The sequence below is a fragment of the Haliotis rufescens genome, unplaced genomic scaffold (genome assembly GCF_023055435.1).
Source record: "Haliotis rufescens isolate VD_foot unplaced genomic scaffold, xgHalRufe1.0.p SCAF_7, whole genome shotgun sequence".
Lineage (NCBI taxonomy): Eukaryota > Metazoa > Mollusca > Gastropoda > Lepetellida > Haliotidae > Haliotis > Haliotis rufescens.
The window spans coordinates 51,885,129-51,911,174 of NW_025964361.1; the positions used below are offsets into that span (position 1 = coordinate 51,885,129).

A 26,046-nucleotide genomic window follows, 5' to 3' on the forward strand; every position below is an offset into this window, starting at 1 on the left:
ACGCATATTACAGGTACGGCAGTTCACAGATACGCATATTACAGGTACGACATTTCACAGATACGTATGTTAGAGGTTCGACATTTCACAGATACGCATATTAGAGGTACGGCATTTCACAGATACGCATATTACAGGTACGACATTTCACAGATACGTATATTAGAGGTACGACATTTCACAGATACGTATGTTAGAGGTTCGACATTTCACAGATACCTATGTTAGAGGTTCGACATTTCACAGATACGCATATTACAGGTACGGCATTTCACAGATACGCATATTACAGGTACGACATTTCACAGATACGCATATTAGAGGTACGACATTTCACAGATACGTATGTTAGGGGTACGACATTACACTGATACGCATATTAGAGGTACGACATTTCACAGATACGTATGTTAGAGGTTCGACATTTCACAGATACGTATGTTAGAGGTTCGACATTTCACAGATACGCATATTACAGGTACGGCATTTCACAGATACGCATATTACAGGTACGACATTTCACAGATACGCATATTAGAGTAACGACATTTCACAGATACGTATGTTAGGGGTACGACATTACACTGATACGCATATTAGAGGTACGACATTTCACAGATACGTATGTTAGAGGTTCGACATTTCACAGATACGTATGTTAGGGGTACGACATTACACTGATACGCATATTAGAGGTACGACATTTCACAGATACGTATGTTAGAGGTTCGACATTTCACAGATACTCATATTACAGGTACGACATTTCACAGATACGCATGTTAGAGGTTCGACATTTCACAGATACCTGTGCCTGTCACAGAGAAGCATACTGTCTTACTGGCTGTCACAGAAACGGTCACACCGCTGTGAATAGCGACAAACAGGATGTAAGGGGAAATAAGACAGGACGATGAGGAGAGAGTGTATTGCCTTCTACACATGACACTTAATCGCTTATGCAGAATCTGAATAAAACTATGCTCATTAGAGGCAAATGTTGATGTTGAGGTTGAGATGTCGCAGTGTGGAGCCTTGGTTTGTATCTGTTTCGCAGACACCTGTGGGTGAGAAACCAATTTGAGATAACTGGTATCAAACATATGTGGGAGATCAAATTCCAGGTCCGTGATTGGCTACTTCATGGTGCGATTATGTTCCAAATTGAAATAATGAACCCATGGATTCGACTTGACTTCCACGGCAAAATTTATAAAAAAATACGGTAATTTACTATGTGAAATGACAGGGCAAAATGCTTAAAACATAAAGTTAACTATATTCAAGTAGAAGAGCAGGAGAAAAATATGGAGTAACATACCTCTACCGGACATTGCAATTGTGTGTTTCAAATTAATCATTTTCAAAGGGAATTTGCCTAGATTGTGCAGTCATTTATGTCCATGTGCAAGCATTGATGCCCATGTGTAGTCATTGATGCCCATGTGCAGTCATTGATGCCCGTGTGTAGTCATTGATGTCCATGTGTAGTCATTGATGTCCATGTGTAGTCATTGATATCCATGTGTAGTCATTGATGTCCATGTGTAGTCATTGATGTCCATGTGCAGTCATTGATGTCCATGTGTAGTCATTGATGTCCATGTGTAGTTATTGATGTCCATGTGCAGTCATTGATGTCCATGTGTAGTCATTGATGTCCATGTGCAGTCATTGATTCCCATGTGCAGTCATTGATGTGTGGTCGTTATTTATCTACAATAAAAACACTCGAGGCCGTGCCGATACAATAAACAACGACCACTCGTCGGTTATTTCTTAATTTTTTTGTTGGTAATGGAAATGACTTCTCGGAGACACGGCAGGTTAGCGTGAAGCGTCAAATATTTGTTACATTCAGTTATATTGGGCGTGTGAGAAAACCCGAAATACGTTCAACACTCTGGGGTATGGTGCAGCAGAAGAAGGGGCACAATCGGTCTCAAGTCCAATACAGCGGATCCTGACACATAAAGGGAAGACCACCAATACCATGGTACGCTTAATAAATGAAGACGAAGTATTCATGTTTCATAGACAATGATAAACATTTAATGGAAAAATAAATAACGAATGGATACAATAAATAAATAATTAAATAGGTAAGCTTATTCTTTGGTTGATACGACGGTACATTTTCAAGGTCATACCGGAATGCAAGTAACATGTATACATGAATAAATATTGATTTGACACAAGGATGAGCAACACATGATTTGTGTTCCATGGTATCAACATGGGGTTGTTTCAGTGTTTCGTATCGTGAAATTCCTCCAGCGAGTTCACATTTCGTCATTTGTGGTAGCATAATAATGACGATTCTTTACATGCTGCCGGGGAAAAGAAAGTATACTCCCACATTTGATGGTGGCTAAAAATGAAACACAAAAATTATTCGGTGATGTATTGAAACATAGTTGTGTTTTGGACCCAAACTTTGAAGCGGTTCGGCGACTGTTTTCAACTAAATAACGTTTTGATAACGTTCGTAACTTTTTAGTCACACGCAATATTTAAAGTTTACCTTTCTTTTCCCCCGGCAGTCTATGTACCCAGGTACAGCTATTATCAATGTTGGGCAAGTCGAATTCGGTTTCGTATTTCCGCATTCAATGCTTTTGCTTTTGTTTTTCTTCTCAGACTATTCAAAGCGAGGTACTTCCGGCGGGAGTCATACTGTCCACGCTGGCCTCGGTCTGGCCGCTTGTTTGATTTAGTTCTACGCGCATGCGCTTTAGTGTCACTCTCGGAAACACTCATGTCTTCCGTGTCACAATCAGTAAGCTCTAACTCGGTGTCCGTGTGCGTCCTGACGGAGTCCATCGACACTGTTTTGTCCGTCCTCTTTACACTGATCACCCTAGGCGAGCCAACACCTTCTCTGTCAGACGCGGCGTGACCCTCGACGTCGGTGAAATCCTCTACCGGTTCAAGGTCAGAGAAGCAGTTCCGGTCCTTCTCCAGCAGGATCCTTGGCGTGAAGAGTTTCTCTTCTTCCTTCTCCATGAAGTTCTTCCTAATCTTCGTCACCCTTTTGGCACTGATTGATTGAACTAACGTTGTAAAATCGCCGCCATGGCTTTTCTCAAACTCTGCAGATTTGGCCGTCGACCTTCCGCCATTGACCTTCGTCAGCGGCAGCGTGGAATAACCGTCATTCCTTGAAAACGGAGACCCATCTGAGGTCAGAGGTCTCACGTGGTCTCCTTCTGGCTGTTTCCCATCCTCGGTCTCCCCCTGAAAACCTTTGTTTATGACACCATTCTTGGTCTTACCTTTTCTAGGAGGCTTTTTAATTGGATTCGAAGCCGGACCCATAATATCTTTCAACATTTTGTCTATTCTCTTCTGTTGCTTAGCAACGGAAACGTTAGATTCGTTTTTTGGTTGCTCCGATATCACAGTTTCGTTGGGATTTCTATCAAACACATCTATGCTTAACTGAAGGTTATTTCTCTGCTCGGAGGTGAAGTTTCCCAACTTCAATGTCTGAATGGATGAACGCACAGATTCCTCATAAGGAGGTTCAATAATTGTCTCAATATCGTTCACATTGCTAAACTTACTCTTGGTGTAACTGATTTTAACCTCGTCCTCAACACCGGGGTGTTCTAATACATTATCACAATGCACTTCCGCTTTTATGTCCATTTTAGGATCACGTGACCCAGACGATGAATCCAATCTTGAACTTTCGTCTAATGTGTCAGTTGTCTCCCTCTGCACTTCCGGTTTTCCTTCTTCTGGTTTTGGGGTCGGAATAGTTCTCTTTTCTGCCATATTGTTTTTATTGTTTAGTCTGTAACTTGGCGTTTTCTTACTCGAAACCGGAATGAAATCACCTGATTTTTCGGAAGTTTTCTCAAGGGAGCTTTCCCTATTTGGATCTGATGACGTCATGCACGCTCTGTCCTTGTCCCTAAAGACACGGTCATGCGCAGTGGTATCTCTACATGACGTCACATTTTCGTCTTCGCCGCCGCGCTCTGTATCCTCCAGGTCTATGACGCCACAGTCGCCGTTGTTCTGTTTGGTGTCCTTACTGTCGGCGGCTGTCTGTGTCGACGTCGTGAACGTGACTGTGTTCTTCTTCTTTGTGACCCTGCGGCCTGATGGGGTAGGGACGCTCGCCAAAGCTTTCTCTGAAACACCATGGCAGCTTTTTATCGAAATGCTGTAAGATAATCACTAAAACTCACCACAGATATGTAATGAAAGATTAAATTATGGGCGAGTTCAATTCAATTTATTAACACATCTGCTGTGAAACATGTCTGAAGCAGTGTAGAGGATGGTGAGTGAGTGAGTATGATTTTACGCCTCCTTTAGCAATATTTCATAAATATCACAGCGGGGAACACCATACATGAGCTTCACACATTGTATCAATGTAGGGAATCGGACCCGGGTCTTCGGAGTGACGAGCGAAACACTTTTATCAAACAAGGCTGCGCCGCAACTCTAGAGGATGGATAGAACGAACGTGCATTCCCATATTAATGAAAGTGGCAAGATTGAAATAATCATTGCATTGGTGAGGTGAGGTGAGGTGAGGTGAGGTGAGGTGAGGTGAGGTGAGAAGTGGTTTAACATCGCGTTCAAGATTATTGCACTTATAAACTCACGTACATGTACGTGTGTGTGAAAGCGTGAATCTGTGCACGTGCGTGCGTGAGTGTCGACATTATTGTCAAAGAATCTTGATTCGCGAAGAACGAGAGTTCTCTCCCTTTGACCAGCAATCACTATTCTTAACCCACCGCTCGTTGCAACGTTCACAGATTATGCTTCAGCTCACAAGGTCATGTTTTTTTCCAAGCAAGGTCACTTACAGCCCAGTAAGTACTTATTTGTTTGGCGGGAAAATGAAATAGGTAAATAGAAATCCACAATAGTCTAATGCTGTGTCGCCCTGAATGATTAAGAATTGACGTCAATATTGTCAGAGTTTGATGTTTGTTTGTTTGTTGTTTAACGCCGCACTCAGCAATATTCCAGCTGTATGACGGTGGTCTGTAAATAGTCGAGTCTGGACCAGACAATCCAGTGATTGACATCATGAGCATCGATCCACGCAATTCGAATGCGAAGACATGCATCAACCAAGTCAGCGAGCCTGACCACCCGATCCCATCAGTCGCCTCTTACGAGAAGCATAGTCGCCTGTTACGGCAAGCATGGGTTGCTGAAGACCTATTCTACCCCGGATCTTCACGGGTCGTGTGACATGTTATGTAGCGGACAGTGTAGTGTACCATCCAATGTAATTCATGGTGCAAAGCACAGAGTGATTATATGGAGAGGATATTTCATGTGTCGATTGAAATATCATGTTCTCTCTTATCGAGATACAGGGCAAAGGAGATATTTCAACTTGTTGCGAAGTGAAAATATATCGTTTCCCCCGTCACGAGATCAGAGAATCATGATATTTCACGAGACACGTGCACTATATATTTATTATATACTTTTCGTGTAGTTGTCTGCCAGAAAAGTAAATTATTTCACAACAAATGTAAAACCTTGGAACCATAATTCTCCCTACCTAACCCGCAAGGACGTTTCACCACCCCTTGTCATTGGAACTTAAAAAAGTAGTTCCAAGTTTGCAAAAGTTTGTAAGACAATAGTTCCGTCAAAGTGTTATGTTCACTGCAGTGATGGCGGTCAGGTAGCCTAGTGGTTAAAGCGTTCGCTCGTCACGCCGAATACCCGGGTTCGATTCCCGACATGGTTACAATGTGTGAAGCCAATTTCTGGTGTCCCCCGCCGTGATATTGCTGGAATATTGCTAAAAGCGGCGTAAACCCATACTCACTCACTCACTGCATTGAAATATCAAGTGTCATGCTCACTACAATGAAAACTTCAGAAAACCAAGTATTTCACACTTAAGTATATTAGTTTAAGGCACAGTTTAGTTCATAGTTCTGGTAGCTCTGGGATGTAGCTCACCTGCATACGACTGTAACTTTGTATTGGCTGTGCACAGCATGATCTGTTCGTCATCAAACACAACCTCGCTGTCGTCATACTTGGAACGACGCTGCACCTGGAGACGTGGCAGTATACACATGTAATTGGGGGCAGCTGTACGTCATTATTAATATCATATTCGTAATCATATCTTGTCAATATTTCAGTTGTGTCCATCAATTAATAACAGATATACTTGTCTATCTCACCAGCACGAATGTGCCACTCAATAAAACCTCAATTAAGGAGACATTCGGCTGATTGTAGTCATATGCCGTTGTATTCGGATCAACAAATTTCAAGATTTACAAATCATGGGCACGATATAAAAAGACGTTTCAGAAGAATTCGGAATACATAATTTGCAAGTAATGCCATGGCATGTGATTGGCGAATCAAGCAATTCTTTTTCTGTTTGTGTTTCCCTAAATCTAATTAAAACACATCAGTGACGTGATTCCATTGTTTAAACGTTCCACTATTTTTCAGGAATGACAGTTGTTTGTCAATTATACATTATCTTGAACCAACATTACAATTAATTTACACTTTGAAAACTATTTTTATAGATATTTTGACAAGTGAATGATGTTAAAATGTGTTTGAAAACGTGTATCGCAAGCGGGGTTCAAACCCGCATCGTTTGATTTGAGTACCTCTAATTGTGGACCACAGCTACGGCGACACATGACGCCCCGGTGTGAAATTAATTATTAAATATTTTCAAATAATTGTATAATCCTTCAAAGCTGAAGAAAACCCATATGCATATAATATTGTGTTACAGCAGGATACCTATAACAATGCAAGTCATCGTATCCCAATTACGTGGATCGAAACTCATGATATCAATCACTGGATTGTCTGGTCGAGACTCGATTATGTACAGACCACAGTCATACTGCTGGAATATTGCTGAGTGCGACGTTAAACAACAAACAAACGAACAAACCTATAACAATGTTCATATTTAAAGCAATTAGATAAAACCTTTGACGAGAAAAACAATCAGGTAAACATATATTCTTGTTCGAGGCTCTGTGTTTCCAATAATACCCCTGAACGTGTATTTACAACGTGCACGCCATTGATAAAATACGAGTTTAGGACCCACGAATTCATGAAGCGCCGTGTGCCATGCATTGTAAAGAATCAGCTCGCGACGGGGCTTGGGGCACGGAGCTTGGTTCAACGCCGCACTCAGCAATGTCCCAGCTATATGACGGCGGTCTGTAAATAGTCGAGTCTGGACCAGGCGACCTAGTGATTGACGTCATGAGCATCTATCTACGCAACTGGGATACGGTGGCGTGCATCAACAAAGTCAGCGAGCCTGACCACCCGATCATGGGTTGCTGAAGACCTATTCTAAATCGGTGAGGTGAGGTGAAATGGGGTTTAACGTCGCGTCCAAGATTATTGCACTTATATAGCGACGTGCATGTACGTGTGTGTGTTTGTGTGGCTGCTTGTACTAGTCCGGACTGATGCCGATTTATTGTGCTAGCACACTGAGATACCATGCCGCAGTTTAACATGAATACCCCACTCAGACACAGTATACTGACTCCGAGCCGACCAGTCCTTGTTTTAGCCCCTTCATGCCGAGCGCCAGACAGGGTAACAACAAGTACCATCTTTTAACGTCTTTTGGTATGACGCGGTCGGGGATCGAACCCCGGACCTTCCGCTCTCCGGGCGGACGCTCTACCACTAGACCACGGAGGCGGTCTATTCTAAATCGAATCAGGGTATTTTGCATTATTGCGCTGAACGATGTCACCGGTTCCTTATCGTTTTCTACACCTTTTTGTGTTCATAATTAAATAAAGTGTCTGTGAAGTTATTATTATTGACATATATCAATATGAATTGACTTCAATATTTATTTTCGTTTATGAAGCCATAAACGTAGAGAAAACGAGGCCACTTAATTTCAGATGAACACAACCGTACTTTAGTTTATACACCTACAGAAGCCAATTAACATCAGTTAAATAGTTTTAATAACAGTATTAAGAGTAAGTGAGTGAGTTGGGTTTAACGCCGCTTTTAACAGTATTCCAGTTATATCACGGCGTGTCAGCTTAATGTGGGAGGAAAGCCCGAAGTGATGCAGGTCTCAGACGTTTACCACTTTTTGTGAAACCCGCGAGCACGGGTATGGTGCTAACAAACCTAGAAACATAATCGGGGCGAACCGGGATTCGAACCCAAACTCATAGGTTTCTGGTGTACCCAAGGGACGCAACTCTGCACAGCGAATCGCGGCGCCTAAGACGACTGGGCCACCCGTGCCCCCCAGTATTAAGAGATAAAAATAGCAAACATATGAATTTTAAACACTCCTTACCTTATATGCTTTTCCCTGTAGGAACCTGAACGGCATGCACATATATCGACAGCAGACATTCCCACCAGTGTCGGAGAAGTCGGGAATTTCGTCACCATTGGTGATGACGATCTTGGCTCCCTTCGCCTCACAGCGCATGTGCAGAGCATTACGGCACCACTGCTCGACAGCCGAGTTAAAGTCGAGCTGTTGAAAAAAATGTTGGAGATATACTAATGTCCTTAAAATTAAATTCAGAATTATGGGTAGATCGACAGAGCACTTTAATTACACGAACTAAGCAATAAAATTATGCTGACGATGTTGCGCGAGAGTGAGTATGGTTTTACGCCGCTTTGTATTCCAGCAATATCACGGCGGGGGACACCAGAATTGGGATTCACCTATTGTTCCTTTGTGGGGAATCGAACCAGGACCTTCGGCGTGACGAGCGAACGCGTTAACCACTAAGCTACCCCTCCGCCCGGGTTTGGTATAAGGTGAGTGAGTAAGTGAGTGAGTATGGTTTTACGCCGCGTTTACCAATATTCCAACAATATCATGGCGGGGGACCCCAGAAATCGGCTTCACACATTGTACCCATGTCGAGAATCGAACCCGGGTCTTCGACGTGACGAGCGAACGCTTAAACCACTAGGCTACCCCTCCGCCCGGTTTGGTAGAAGGGAGGTAGTGAGATTTACCGCCTGGAACATGAGTTTTAGTCATATCGCTGCTTATCACCTCGACGTGGGAAGAAAGGCCAAAGTGATTCTGGTCTGAGGCGTTTACCACGGGTATGGTGCCGACAAACCTAAAATCACAATCTGCGGTTCGAACCCTGGATCAAATATTTTTTGTACATGAGAGCAAGTGCACGATTTTGTCCACTATGATATATCATGATGGGTACGTTGTTAATAAAGGATACCGGTGGGGTCCGGTTAGAATTGCTGCCCAACAACCTGTGCTGGTCGTCAGTGACTAAATGAGTCGGGTGTTCATGCCTGGTGACTTGGTCGATTGCGTGTCATCATACCCCAAAGCGTGGATCGTTGCTCATAATATCAATCACTGGATTGTCTGGTCCAGGATAGATTATTTACAGTCACAGACATAGATGTTTGTTTGTTTGTTGTTTAACGCCGCACTCAGCAATATTCCAGCTATATGACGGCGGTCTGTAAGTAATCCATTGATTGACATCATGAGCATCGATCGACACAATTGGGACACGATGACATGCATCAACCAAGTCCGCGAGCCTGACCACCCGATCCCGTTAGTCGCCTGTTGCGACAAGCATAGTCGCCTTTTCGCCGACATATAGATGTAGTATTGTTGAATATGGCATTAAACAACACGCAAACAAACAAACAAACAAAGGATGAAGCTGTACGTACAATAAGACAGAACTGCCTCTGTCTGAGGAAGGACTCCGTGGCTGCATCCATCGCCTCGTTGATCTTGTCTCTGATGGAGCTGAAACTCGGGTCCACGGCGAGTAGACAGCACGCTGCAGAAATTGAAGTGGTTCAGCGTTAGCAGAAATTTAATTTAAAAAATCTAAATCAGAAATTGAAATGTTTCTTTTGTATTGTCCCCCCCCGGTGTATACACGCAAGTACTAGCAGACCCGGAAGGGGCCCGTGGTGCATCATTCAGGCCATCGGGCCTGACCCCCCATCCAGTTTTTTGTTTGTTTGTTTTTTTGTTGTTACGCCGCACAGATCCCGTTAGTCGCCTCTTACGACTAAAAAAGTGGCCTTTTACGGAAAGCATAAGTTGCTGAAGACCTATTCTAGCCCGGATCTTCACGGGTCCCCCGATCCAGTAAGTCGCCTCTTACAACCTGCATAGGTCGAGAGGAAGGTCCGGGGTTCGATCCCCGGCCGCATCATACCAACGTTAACAGATGGTACTTGTTGTTACTCCTCCTTGTCCTCGACGTTGAGCGGCTAAAACAACATCAATCAGTATACATCGTCTGAGTGAAGAATGCATGTTAACCTGCGACATATTATCTCAGTGGGCTAGCACTATAAAACAAGTACAACCAGCCATCCAGCCACATGCACGCACGCACGCACGCACACACGCACGCACACACGCACGCACGCACGCACGCACGCACGCACCATTGCATGCGTGCACGTCGTAATATAAGTGCACTAATCTTGCAGGCGACGTTTTACCCCATTTCACCTCACCTCACCTCACCATTAGTCAACATTCGAATCAAAGCTATGTTCATTTTAGTGACATTATCCTCCAACGTGTCACTTAAAACTACAATTAACTAATCTGTGGAATTAATTAAACACTGACGAAAGAAAAGCTTGCATGTCATTGTATATGATATATAATATTCCAGAATATTCCTCATATCGTTATGTCAGCTTGACATATCAAAAGGAAATAAACGCTGAACTGGGTGTTAAACAGCGCGACATTATTTGAAATCGCTCAGGCAATTAATAACTGCTTATCTCAGTGGCAACATGCTGCGCATATAGTTTATAAATCCAGAAAAAGACCCGCAGTGAGTTTTACTGTTTATTAGAAATGCTTCATTTGCCAGGCAGCGCCAAGAGGTCTACCAGTACTTATCTTAAGACCGTTCTAAGACGGAATCAGGCCACTAGCAGGGGACTACAGGAACAAGCCGACAAAACACGACTTACTGTTTGACTCGGCTGAAGTCATCGGGTCTTAGAAGGGATTAAGCATAGTAGTTAATGGTCTAATCTATGACTCAAGATTTACATTGTTAAAAGAAATTCTATATGGCTGTGTTATAGTATTAAGTGTTACCTATTTTTATAACAAGTGAAAATAATGACTTCTTCTTAAAAAATAAGTCCTTTCAGAATGAGTGGGTTTATGCTTACCCTTTTCGCGAACACCTGGTGTCATCACTCATGTTCAGTGATCCGTTATAATTTACCGCTATTCTGTCTTTTCGCCCAATGGATTTTGTTTCGTCGGATAATCGAGACTGGTTATTTTCTGGCGTTGACGTTTGATATTATATTCTACATCACATCGGCAATATGTCGCCCACAAAGGGAAAGGATAAAGTTCCTCTGGTGTGTACATTCCAGAAGAGTTGCATTTAGTAAGCAAATGTTCTTTCAGCCAGTCAAAACATCGCCATTTTACATTTGGAATTGTATTTATTTGTATATTGTATAATATTCGACATTCGTTCGTCATTTAAAATCAGCATATAATGTCAATCACGTGGCGATATCGATTGAAAATTTCTCCAAACAACCTTTATAGTTCGTGCGAGGCGACTTAACAGATAGGGTGGTCAGGCTTGGTAACTTGATTCATTGCGTGTCAACGTACGTGGATCGTTGCTCACAATATCAATCACTGGTTTGTCGTGTTTTTCTCGATTATTTACAGGCCGCAGTCATGTAGAGTGCCGCGTTGAACAAAAAAAAACAAACCCAAAAAACATAATTTCGATATTGTTCAAGGTATGTGGATCATATAGTCAACTTAAGATCGAAACGAACGCATATATAACTAATATTTAACAGAAACCGTGCCCCCTGGACTATTTAAAACACAAGTGACTGCGTTATTACTGGAGAGAGGCCTGTTATCAAAGAGGTGAATGAAACGTACACATAGCTATCAATCATCCCTTGCAGGAAATACTTGTATTGTGTATTCAGCTGTTCTACTGATAGACATGCCAGCTCGTGTTTATTGTTTATTTTTTGCGTGATTATTTTTACGATATCAATGACGGTTCATCTTCGTCCCTTAAAAATATACATAGTTTTTACACCACGGAACAGCTGATTACATAACACAGATGTTTCTTGAAACCGTATATTGCCGACCCAAATGTTTGGTAGCTTCATTCATAGCGACCCATAACACGTTTGTAACATCAATATTTCAATACTGTTAGAGGGAATTCGGCGGGCTAGGCTCTGTGGATGGGTAACGGTGTGTGGTTACAAAACAGCCTTGTGCTACGACTGTCGTAAGCGTTAAGGTGTGGAAGTTACGACCACCCCAGTGTTTTGATCGCTTTGTACAATGGCACCCTGAGCCCCGTTTCATATAGCTGTATCAGAACTAAGTCTGTGTTAAAGTATAGGAGGTACGGCAGTCGTAGCGCTAAGATCGTTGTGTGGAACGAAGCAAAGTCATCTTAGGACTACGACGGACGTAAGTCTGTGTTAAAGTATAGGAGGTACGATAGTCGTAGCGCTAAGATCGTTGTGTGGAACGAAGCAAGGTTCCGTTTCATAAGGGAATCTTAGGACTACGACGGACGTAGGTCTGTGTTAAAGCATAGGAGGTACGATAGTCGTAGCGCTAAGATCCATGTGTGGAACGAAGCCAGGGTGTCTTACTAAACAACCTTAGCGCTACGATGATCGTTAGTCTGTGTTAAAGTAGTTACGATCACCTTAGCCCTTAGATCTCTTTGTACAACGGCACCCGGGTCCTGTTTCATATGGCGATCATAGAACTGCGGCGGACGTAAGTCAGGGTTAAAGTATAGGAGGTTTTACAGTGGTATCCCCGAGTCTCCTAGGGAGAAACGAGATCTCTGCAACTATCGCAACGTTCTTACTGTAACGGGCGTTGGGTAGACAAATGGTCAAAGCGGTCACTCGACTCGCCGAAAGCTCACATTTGATTCTGGAAATGGGTATAAATGGTGAAGTGATACGCAAGAATGTATTCACAATGTATTTGTGTTGTGCAAAGCTAACGGAGTTTACCCTTGCCAATTCTGTAACGGTAGCTCACCTGATTCGCCGATACGCTGTTGCTTCCTGTTGAGTAAAGTCACCACCAGCACTGATATCCGCTCCGTCAGCCATCTCCGGACTGTCCTCATCTCTTGGTACTCCTCCACGTACACAGTCCTGAAACATACACCACCCTGCAACATGTACCATTCTGAAACACACACCGCCCTGAAACATACACCACCCTGAAACATAACACCGCCCTGAAACATGTACCGTCCTGAAATATACACGGCCCTGAAACATGTACCGCCCTGAAATACACACCGCCCTGAAACATGTCCCATCCTGAAATATGTACCGCCCTGAAACATACATATCTCTGAAACACGAACCGTCCCTTAACCTACACCCTGAAATGCTTTGTGTCCTGAAATATACACCGCCCACAAACGCGTACTGTCCTGAAAGTTGTACCGCAATGGGGGAAACATGTGGGAATAGTGATGGATAGAGTTTGGGAAATATCGGTGGATTGTGCGGAGAAAAACTATGAACAATCGCGTTAATCATGAAAACTGGTGTGACAAACTATCGAGGGATAGTTACTAGGAATATCTGTGGATAGAGGAAAAAAAAGGAAAGGAGATGGACGTTGTGGGCAAGAAACAATGATGGAGATGTGGATAAATATATTTGGGTATTCAGAGTAAATAGCGTTGAAATATCGATGGACATAATGACATAAAACATTAGTGGCGTGTGGGAAAACATATTACAGTTAACCATTTGCGCACGAAACAATCAGTACTTGTTTCGTGTGCACATATATATATATATATATATACACACACATAATAAGTACTAATTGTTTCGTGTGCATATTTATATACACACATGATAGGTACTAATTGTTTCGTGTGCAAATGGATAACTGTAACATTAGTACAGGAACAGATTAATTGCTTAACTGCCCTTGCGGCTACCACTCAATCATGGAATCATGGAATCATGGTTTATGTTTGTTTGTTGTTAAACGCCGCACTCACAAATATTCAAGCTATATGACGGCGGTCTGTAAATAATCTATTCTGGTCCAGAGAATCCAGTGATTGACATCATGAGCATCGATCCACGCAGATGGGATACGATGACATGCATACGATGGAACGATGGAACAACATATCTAATTAAGCCGCTTCGCGTTGATATCATGCAATATATTGCGCACCTTTAACAGTTGATTATCTAATAATACGCGTTACTTACCATGCCTTCCCGCTTTGGGACAGAGAACCAATATTTGAGTGCATCATCCGGGCATCGTGGAAGAAAACATTCACATTGGACGGGTCATGGCTAATATAGCCGCTTTTTTCCAACTCAAAATGTCCATTCAACATATCTGGTGTCTCCAGAAACTCGTCCCACGTAATAATCCGGAGTCCATTTGCTGGAGCATGATACGTCGGCCATTTCTGTTTCGGAGTACGGACAGTCTCGGAACCCTCCCTTGCTGTTTCCGGTTCCCGGAAGCTCTGTACCTGAGTTGTCTCCCATGTCTCGTCGTCGGACCTCGTTACAGAGTCCAAGCGTTGAAGATAGCTGTCGACCATCATCGGCGCCGGTTGACTCAGATCCTGAATCATGTCGCTGCACTCCACAGATGCCCTGTCCGGTTCTTGCTGACCTCTACCGGACCGTGACGACATAGGGACGGCCTCAGATCGCGACGACAGCGGCCAGAAATCGGAACGTGGGGTTTTGCCTTCTTTTCCGTCCATAACTGATCAGTACATAATCCTTCCCTGACTAATACTTCAGTCACACCTGACTGCACACCTGTCGTCTGCTCTTACACTGGGTGTCTACAAACTCGTCAGTAATGCGATTTTGGGTATCGCTAATGAAACGCTACGCATGATCGGCTACCCTTTGAAACACCGCCACAGGTAGATTTATAGCAAGGCGTATTACTTGTCCAAAATAAACCAACAATCGACCCATTGGCGTATTATTCAGGGTCGAGTCTTCAATAGTCTATAAACCCAGGTTTGAAGAAGACTAGGGTAATTGTCCCAAATAAAATACAGTCAATATTTAACAAGTACTGTCAAGGAACTACCCGTCCGTTTAAACTATCAAAACAAACACATGTTGATAGTTATTTCTGCTGTCTCAGTTCAGAAGGTTGTCGTTGAAACAATCGTGTTTATGTGGTCAGTTTAAGATAAGAAATAATTACTGACCAAGACATCAAAGAAGGTTGGCCACGTCGGATACTACGATCCCCGAGGGACTGTGACACAAGCTCAGCACATCAACACAAACACACGGTCGGTAGGTTTACCATAGGCGCACATACATGCCGATATTATAACGTTACCTTATGACGCCACAAAGCGGAACAATTTTAGTCTGTCCCAAAGAAACAGATCAAAGAAGTAATTATACCTATATGGACCAGGCAAGTATTTCTTCGCCTCGTCAGTTGTGAATTGGTGTCGTTAATTCCTGACTCTGCTTCTTAATTCCAGAAACATTCCAACAGGGCCCTATAGGTTGTGTGAAGGGGTATTAAACTGTACCACGAATATCTCACGTGTCACATCGTGCTATTGTTTCAACAGAATACACAGTTGCTGAATTAATTCCCGGACTTTGCAAGACAAATTCTGCTTAACTTCATAGGCAGGACATAAAAGTCCAATGAATAATCCAAAACTGTTCTCAATTCCAGAATCCGTGTGTCCTGAAACAGTGTTCACATGTGCTCGTCAACTGTTTCACTACAGCTGTCGGTCAGAGTGTCCATGTTGTCTGTGCCACGACCCGCATAGTAACTGACCGCCTCCACCCACATCCTGGTAGAGACCAGAGTCTCTTGAGCGGATTAGTGAAATCACCGTTCTCTAATCAAGTAGCCAGGATGATCGGATATTAGAATCCTTTGTTTATAACAATACAAATCTGCTTGCATACTTACTGGGGACAGGATTACCCACGTAGGTCAGGTTTGTGTCTGAACAAGTCTGAATTATACACTCACAGGTGCTGTAATGAAGTGTATTAGCAAAAACAATACATATGATCCGACTAATTATTATATTGTTGTTACTCTGTGCTGAACTATAATGTCTACGTGTAAGCGACTTGACATGTACCGACAACATGGATTGTATAAGCCACACGAAATTATCTGTATGCGTGAAACGCCAACTCATGTTTTTTTCTAAATAGCATTTCCTTCTTGTGCTTTTATGGGTACTTAATGTCAACTAGTAAGCGGGCTAATGCATGATTACATACACTCGGGAACAATGCATGTAACATGTATGCATTGAGCAGGAGATTTGTTGCTCTGTGATCTTAAAGGTATTAAAATGCACAGCGCATTACCCTCTTTTGTACCAGTGTGTGTTTGTTGTTTAACGCCGCACTCAGAAATACTGCAGCTATATGACGACGGTCTGTAAATAATCGAGTCTGGACCAGACAATCCATTGATTGATGTCATGAGCATCAATCCACGCAATTGGGATACGAGGACATGCATCAACCAAGTCAGCAAGATTGGCTACCTGATCCCGTAAATGGCCTCTTAGGACAAGCATGGGTTGCTGAAGCCCTTTTCTACTTCAAGGATCTTCACGGGGCTTTAGAACTATTGAGTGGTTTGGGGTTAACGCCGCTTTGAACAGTATCTTATTTATATCACGGCGTGTCAGCTTAATGTGGGAGGCAAGCTCTAAGTGATGCAGGTCTCAGACGTTTACCACTTTGGTGACTCGCGAGCACGGGTATTGCGCTGACAATCCTTGAGACATAATCATGGCGAAACGGGATTCGACCGCATGATCATAGGATTCTGGTACGCCTAAGGGACGCAACTATGTGCAGCGAATTGTGGCGCCTTAGACGACAAGGCCTTCCGTTCGCACTTTAGAACGAAATTTGTGACGTACACATTATTAATTTCTATTTTCTTATCGTTTCCCCAAAGAGTTATAAGTCAGTACGTCGAATACGGGCTCGGTTATAGTTCTGACAAACCAGGACTCGAGGTCAAGGCAAACCTGGGATTCAAACCAATGATCATTTGATCCCGATTCAAATGGACGCAACTCTGCACAACGAATTGCGGCGGCTTAGAAGACTGGGCCATCTACGTCCCCACGACCTGGTGAATACATGTTTGTGTTGTACAGTGAAACCCGTTTAGTCCGGAATCTCTTTTGTAGGTGTACTTTTGGGATCAAATTTCCATTACCGCATACCCATACTTCGTTTACCCGGATAATATTTACCCATACGATATTGACCCGGATAATATTTACCCATACGATATTGACCCGGATAATAATTACCCATATGATATTGACCTGGATAATTATTACTTATATGATATTGACCCGGATAATAATTACTCATATGATATTGACCCGGATAATAATTACTCATATGATATTGACCCGGATAATAATTACTCATATGATATTGACCCGGATAATAATTACTCATATGATATTGACCTGGATAATATTTACCCATATGATATTGACTCGGATAATATTTACCCATATGATATTGACCCGTATAATAATTACTCATATGAAATTGACCCGGATGATATTTACCCATATGTTATTGACACGGATAATACTTACCCGGGCGATTTCCCTATTAACAACTCCCAAAAGATCCGGGTAAGAATTGGTCTTCAGCAACCCATGCTTGTCGTAAGAGGCGACTAACGGGATCGTGTGGTCAGACTTGCTGACCTGGTCGATGCATGTCATCGTATCCCAAATGAGTAGATCGATGCTCAGCAGATTGACACTAAATCGATTATTGACAGACCGCCGCCATATCGTCTATAATCGCTGAGTGCGGCGTTGAACAAAATACATAGAGAATATTGGATTAATTTGACACGAGGTTGGTCGAAAGTTAGATGGCGGATAAAAAAACACTATTCCGTAAGTTTTGAGGCAAAGAACCACCCTCCCACCATGACGCTTAAATGTGAAAATGTTGACATGCTCAAATGGAGATTCTACTGCAGAAAGTAAAGGAAACCAAAGCACGTGGAAAGTGGTGCTACACCAACACCCCGAAGACGTTTTCTTAATTCTCACGATCTTTCTAGTATTTAACTTGTTTTACGTACGAAAGTGATGCTGTTCATTTAAGAGTAAATATATGATGATTAGACTAATTTACTGTCCTGAACATTACAAACATGGAACATTAAAGGAATAAAGATATTTAACCGATATCGAACCTTGCCGCTCTTCAGTAGTTAAAGTCGACTGGCACTCTACAAAGAAAATCAGTTATATATTTTTTAAACTTTCCTAGTTTGGTTTAGCTGAAGATGCATTGACAATTTCACATCACAAATATTTCTACACGAGAGGGTTGTTTGCGGTATGCTTCGATAACATTTCCTTATTTTGCAACCACCTATTGTTTAGAATAGGTAAAGCAGTCAATACCACACAGCTACCATTAACGTGGCGTGTACATAGAGCTCCCGCTGCTGGTCGACTTGATTTAAAGAGATCGCGTTGTCGTGAAAAACTAGTGTCTTAAGTCACTCAGTAAGGTTAGGAAGAACGCCTGTTTGGTTTATCAGTGACATGGCCGTGTTCTAGGTTACGCTGACGTTTCGTGAAACCCATCAGCTCCGGTGTGCTTCTAAAAAGTTAAGAATTATCCTTAGGGCGAATCTGGGATTCGAACCTTCTTTCAAGAGATCCTGACATATAAGGGGCGTAACTCTGAACAACGCTTCATAACACTTGCGACCATACCATGTTCTTTATACACCGAAGGCACGCCATGAGTATAACATATCAAAAGATCTTTATTGACATTCTGCAACAGACAAAGCACAAACAGCACCCATCCCACCTCTAGACCGGCAGATTTCAAGCATATTGTTTTGTTCCTTGATAAAGATACATACAGTACAAGGCAGGGTCGGGTACCTGCAATTGTTTTCACTTGGTGGGTGATCACGTCCGTGTATACAGTGCGTGTACGTCCTATTGTGTTACTTACAACCGCGGGTAACTGCATATTCCAGAAATGATTGTGCATGACTGATATAAATATACTCCGGGGAATGACAAACACATCTCAACATTTGATTCTGACATGTGTTAAATTTGTATGCGCATTATTTCAAATGTACTGACAGCTTATTTCCCTAATTTTTTCACTATTTCCTTATTCGTTTCCATCAACATAGGGGGCGGTCGGGTAGCCTAGTGGTTAAAGCGTTCGCTTGTCACGCCGAAGACCCGGGTTCGATTCCCGACATGGGCACAATGTGTGAAGCCCATCTCTGGTGTCCCCCGCCGTGATATTGCTGGAATATTGCTAAAAGCGGCGTAAAACCATACTCACTCACTGCTTCCATCAACATATATTAAGGCTGGCTTACATGGTAAGGAAAATGTGTGTTTTCTATGATAATGTGTTCTATCTAAACATAAATCAGGGTTAGTACAAAATTGGCTGCCTTAATTGGTTTTTTAATGTTTAATTAGTGTAATCATTTTCATAATGAATTTATAGGAGGGACAGAGGTCATGCAATCTCGTCGTTATATACCAAGTTTGATTGAGATCGTTGACAAACCATGTTGTTTGTCTGTAGCCAAATGTAAAGATGTCCATCTGCCATGATGTCCCTAATTACACAGACACAACGTGTCAATTCCACACATGGCATTATACTCACAACCTAAACTAAAATATACTTCCCTTTAATATGACATGCATATCGTATAGGATAATTGTCCCTGACATAGATTCCAACGATGGCCGCATATTTAATTCAAACGTCATTTGTTCTTATGTGTTTTTTTATGTGAACATTTGACTTGCCTTTGCATGTGTTTGTGACGCCACCTTTTCGCGAACACCTGGTATCATCACCATTTGATAGTGATTCATAAACAAGCGCTCATGATATAGTTGGAATCGTCCTATCGACTTTTAGCAGAGAAGGGTTTAATCGCTTTCATTGTAAACGTATTTTCGTCCAGAAAAAAGAAAGAAACTGCGAACATTAATACACCCGAGATAAAAGAACTAATGACGACTGAACTAAATTGTATGAAGATACCACCCTAAAGTCCTCGTGTCAATGAATTCCAAGAAGTCAAGCACAAATAAAGTTCATGAGGAAGGGGGTTCTAGATCCCTGTTCTCCCTTTTATTCAGCATGCAAGTTGACACTGTGAGACCCCACCTCACCGGTTAGATACATTACAATAGGAGGCGCATTAAGTTCAAACATAAGTGTAGTAATGGTTCTAGGTTTCTTTATTGAGGATGTTACCCCCCCACACACACACTAACACACACACACACACCCCACGGACACCTCGATCCCCCCCTCACACCACCACCACCCCTCCCCACCCCCATAAACCCACATACACCCACCCACCCAACACACACCCTGAATCCCGAATACCATCCTTTGTTTCACTCTGGAGGTCATTGTCCACCCCTATGACCCGAATACTACTTAACACAAAAGCATTGAGACAAGGTTAACGATAAAATGTTAAAGGGCATTTTACGTACACCATTACTTTTAAAACAAATGTGTAATCTGCGTACCAAATACAATTTTATTTGCGTGTGGCGTACCACACTGCTGAGTCCCGAATACCCTCCAAATAGACCCCTGAAACAAAAGGGACTTTGGCAGGCTTTTTAGTGTGTGTACCTAAACACAACATCGTAATGAACGCTATATATATTAGGAAAGGTTTAACTCAGTTGTTGTACCATATCATAGATGTATGACTCACTGACCATGTGACTTCTCGCGTTTTGTAAAGTCCTATTGTTTTTTTCTTTACACTGTATGTAAAGCACACGTCAAACCGGCTCCTATGTTAACAGCTGTCTGCATGCTCTGACGAGACACTCATTCAATGCCATCACACATGCGTGGAGACACCGTTTATAGCTTACCATGGGACGTAACGTAGGGCGTTATGTTACAAAGTGACAACCCAGGAAGATATCTCCGTGCATTGTTCACATAAAGAGGCGGATATTACCCAAACGTTGTAGAAACTCCATCGTCATCTGATGAATCGATGCTAAAAACAGACACTTGGAAAATCCATTGAAACCGATATAGAACCGAAGACATCGTCCGCAAGTAGGTACATGTGATCATTATGATTAACACAGGCATATTACTGGAGAAATATGTATTTGTGGTATTGTGTGTTCGGAGCTGATGACACTGTGGCACCGTGGTGTGGTAGCGATATCAGTGAAGATTATTATGTGCGAAAGGGGACAATATGGCGGAGGTCATGGTTGAATTCCTTTTCACAACGCTTGTAAAGAGCGGGCATGGTGGAGTGATGGTGACGAACCCAGGCGTCTTGTGTGACGTCACCCAGCCTGATGTGAGGACTGTGGGGAGGGAATCAGACGGATAGTTCCTTGAAGTACACTGGGAGACAATTGGACAGGTAACCATGATTCAATATATTCCACAAGGTAGATAGACAATGTAGGGGATGCAACTCTGATAAACTGTCTGATGTGTCATTCATAGGGATTCTTCTACTACGACTGCTACTACTGCTACTACCACTACTCCCACTACTTTCACTACTACTACTACTACTACTACTTCTAATACTACCACTACTACTACTACTACTACTACTACTACCACTACAACAACTACTACTACTACTACCAATACCCCTACTACTACTATTACTACTACTACTACTACTACTACTACTACCACTACTACTACCTCTACTACTACTACCATTTCTACTACTACTGCTACTACCACTACTACTACTACTACTACCCCTTCTACTACCTCTACTACTACTACTACTACCATTTCTACTACTACTGCTACTACTACCACTACTACCTCTACTTCTACAACTACCAGCATTTCTACTACTACTACTACCACTACTACCTCTACTATAGACTAACATTTAGTCTCTGAAATCTTATATTAGACAATATCCTTCTTGACTCTAAAAATAAAAATAAAATTCCCTATGCTGATTTCAGGTGCAGGACTACCTCTACTACTACCACCACCATTTCTACTACTACTACTACTACTACTACCACTACTACCTCTACTACTACTACTACCACCATTTCTACTACTACTACTACCACTACTACTACAATTACCACACCACCACTACTATTACTACCACTACCACTACTACTACTACCTCTACTACTACTACTACTACTACTACTACTACTACTACTACTACTACTACTTCATTTCTACTACTACTGACCCCATTGTGTGAAGCCCATTTCTGGTGTCCCCCGCCGTGATATTGCTGGAATATTGCTAAAAGCGGCGTACAACCATACTCACTCACTCACTACTGACCTGTGAAGATTCCGGGGTAGAATAGGTCTACAGCAACCCATGCTTGCCGTAAAAGGTGACTATGCTTGTCGTGAAAGGCGACTAATGGGATCGGGTGGTCAGGCTCGCTGACTTGGTTGATGCATGTCATCGATCCCAATTGCGTGGATCGAAGCTCATGATATCAATCACTGGATTGTCTGGTGCAGACTCGATTATTTACAGACCGCCGTCATATAACTGGAATATTGCTGAGTGCGGCGTTAAACAACAAACCAACCAACCAACCAATCTACTACTACTACTACTACTACCACTACTACCACTACTACCACTACTACCTCTATTACTACTACTACTACTACTACTACTACAACTACTACCACTACTACCATTACTACCTCTACTACTACTACTACTACTACTACTACTACTACTACTACTGCCATTTCTACTTCTACCACAAGTACTACTACCACTACTTCTACAACTATTACAACTATTACCACTACTACCACGACGACTTACGGGATCGGATGGTCAGGCTCTCTAACTCGGTTGATGCATGCCATCGTATCCCAGTTGCGTGGACTCGGTTATTTACAAACCGCCGTCATATAGCTTGAATATTGCTGAGTTCGGCGCTAAACAACAACAAACAAACAACCACTACTACCACAACTACCACTACCAATTTGACTTTTCCATATTCCTTAAGAAACAGTACCTCTCATAACATACAAGTGTGTGGGCGTTTTGTACTGAGCAGGTAGGGAAAAACAACTTGTTTACGTGGAAACAAGAGTGCCTTTTCGGAACATATCCCAAGACTGTTTAACGGGAAGATATCCAACGTCCACCTTTTTATAGTATATACGGGGGTCTTGTGATACCGGGTACAGGGAATGTGCAAAATCATATATCTTTTCCTAAATACAGTAATATGTGATAAATATTCCATGTGTTAGCATTTATAGTCAATTACAAGTTCGACATTGTTTTTAAGGGCAGAAGAGTACCATGCTGATTCAAAAGCTGTCGGAATAAGCTGGTTTGTCACTTTACCATTTGAAGTCGGAGGACGATTACACAAGCATGGACGACAAAGAGAGACAAGCTCTTCAAGAACTCCACTTGAAGTTTATGGAGGATCTTGATCCCTGGGAAATAATGATAGACTTCTTGTTTGATAGGAAGTGTTTCAATACCACGCATGTCAATAGGCTCGAAAGCATTCAAGATAAAAGAACTTGCCGACATTATTTTCTGGAGTTAGTTCCCAAGAAGTGTTCATTTTCAACATTTATAGACGGTCTTATGTACAATGGCTATCATGCACATTTAGCTGAACTGCTTCAACAGAAGGTTCATGACATACAGAACAGAACAGAGTCCCATGCTGATCCCATGTCGAGCGACGATGATGAAGACGACGCCATGTTCCTTGTCGCTAGTCGACCCAATGCGCGCGGACGTAAGAGAAGACAGCTAGATAATGTGACCAATGGGAAGAGGTTACGCAATGAGTCGCCAAGTTATGCAAATGAGGTCGACGATAAGGAAACAGGGGCGGTTAAAACAGTTCTCACAGAAAAAGCCCCCAAAAGGGAACTGGAAGGAGGAGGTATGATACAAGCTAGCCCCGAAAGTCTATCGGATAAATGTGTACTCTGTCCACTGTGCCAACAGCCAAATCGTATTAATATTGTTAACAATGAAAAGAAGAGAATAGTTCGAATCCAGCATCATCTGAAAGTGTTGTCCCACGATGGGGAAGTTGGGAAGTTTGAACGGTTCATCAAAGCGATGTCCAAGCGACATAAAAAGAATCCCGACATCAAATTTGCCCTTCTGGATGCAATAGTCGGCCGGAAAAAGGTTTCAAACAGTATAGTTCCCGATGAAGACGTGTTCCTTAAAATGGAAAAGACAATTCCATACACATCAAACCCTATAGCTACAAGCATGGTTTATCTATCAAGAAAGGGGTCGGCTATCGCAACAAAAAAGCCAATTGAAGAAGGGTTAAAAGAGCTAAATGTAGCAAAGTCCCATTCCGAGTTTATCCAGCCATGCAAGGACACTGGAATGGTGTTATACATTGAGGTAAACCTTCTCATGCAGCTCTTTGAAAAGAATCCAAACCCGGATCTTAAAATGAAAATTATCAAAAGACTCGATGAGGCCATCAATGTCCACTTCGCAGAGGAAGTCCCGGAGGACTACACAAGGATGCTTTATCTCAAAATGGTTTTCTGTTACCTCGGAATCCGCGTGGATGCAGGAACAATAGCTAACTACACACCAAGCGTGGATGATGTTCAGAATGCCGAATCTTGCCTCACTCTTATAGACAGACTCCCAGCTTTGTTGGACAAAAGAAGGCGAATGTTTTACCACGTGGCTAGATCTGTGTTGTTCAAGTATAGGGGCGTCCTTGATCTTGCACTGGACCACGTGAACGCTGCAGTGGACAAGGCGAAGGAGGGTCAGTTTCAGAAGGAACACTTGTCTATCAAAGACCTTGCTGACAATGTCAGAGAGATTATTCGGGATTGTGACGTTAAGCAGGATGAACGAGGTGAAGCTTTGTTGCGGGAGCTGGACGAGGACCTTCTTCAGGACAAGGGCGTGTGTGAGATGTCTTCAGATGATGACGACATATGATTCTATCTCCCCGAGAGAGAGCATGGTTAGATATGTTGAAACGCGGTAAGGCCCCTGTGTAGAGACTCTGAAAGAAATATGCATTGGAAACCTGTGACCGGAGAAATTATTTCTAAGGCAGGTTGTGTTATTTCGAAAGAACACCATTTATATATTTGTGTAGGTTATATACATGTGTTATTTGTTTTGTTTGTTTGTTTTGATATCCCAATTGCGTGAATCAATGCTCATGATGTCAATCACTGGATTGTCTGATACAGATTCGATTATTTACAGACCGCCGTCATATAGCTGGAATATTGCTGAGTGCGGCGTTAAACAACAAACAAACAAACAAACAGAACTGAAGACTCGGATGATGTAACCTTGACAAACAGCTTCTGGGCAAGAGTCGTAAGACGCTCTTTGGGATCTTGCCAGAAAGATCGTGCTCGATTCTCCCTCAAAAGTTGTGAAATGTTTACACCAAGTGCTAGAGCTGCAGGAGTATTGCTCGATAAATACTATAAATAAATAATAAAGGAAAGTTAAAATCGCCCCTCTTGTCATCCAGTCTTGAGGAGAGAGTTTTGTCACTCTAAATCTTTATGCATAGATCCAAATATGAAACCGATCAGGCAGTCTCACTGGTAAATCAGTGGAAGGGAATTGGCTATTGGATGGTGACAGAACGATATGAGATCATCGATATACCTGAAGCTTACGTTAAACTTCTTGGCCAAATTACCCTGAAACTCAGATTCATACGCATTAAGAAACAGATCAGCAAGAGGCGGAGCACAATGGGGTGGCCTACTTCTTGCCTAGACCGCCTCCGTGGTCTAATGGTAGAGCGTCCGCCCGGAGAGCGGAAAGTACGGGGTTCGATCCCCGGCCGCGTCATACCAAAAGACGTTAAAAGATGGTACTTGTTGTTACCCTGTCTGGCGCTCG

General features: G+C 42.5%; 2 protein-coding genes across 3 annotated transcripts; one reads left to right on the forward strand and one right to left on the reverse strand.

The window, feature by feature from the left end:
* Positions 1-1,907: 1,907 nt before the first annotated feature.
* On the reverse strand, positions 1,908-13,206 carry LOC124111231. Its single transcript, XM_046470872.2, has 5 exons — positions 13,094-13,206; positions 9,712-9,824; positions 8,330-8,515; positions 5,956-6,052; positions 1,908-4,142 (listed from the first exon to the last, which is right to left on the reverse strand). Exons 1-5 carry the CDS (start codon positions 13,182-13,184, stop codon positions 2,569-2,571), a joined length of 2,061 nt encoding a protein of 686 aa, XP_046326828.2. The 5' UTR covers positions 13,185-13,206; the 3' UTR covers positions 1,908-2,568.
* Positions 13,207-20,946: 7,740 nt separating this feature from the next.
* LOC124111247 lies at positions 20,947-25,985 on the forward strand. 2 transcript variants are annotated; one of them, XM_046470896.2, is made up of 2 exons: positions 20,947-21,550; positions 23,453-25,985. In XM_046470896.2, the coding sequence occupies exon 2, from the start codon at positions 23,542-23,544 to the stop codon at positions 25,111-25,113; it is 1,572 nt and encodes a 523-aa protein (XP_046326852.2). In that variant the 5' UTR covers positions 20,947-21,550; positions 23,453-23,541; the 3' UTR covers positions 25,114-25,985. The 2 variants fall into 2 exon arrangements, with proteins under 2 accessions (XP_046326852.2, XP_046326853.2); XM_046470897.2 differs by having other exon boundaries at positions 23,458-25,985.
* Positions 25,986-26,046: the final 61 nt, after the last annotated feature.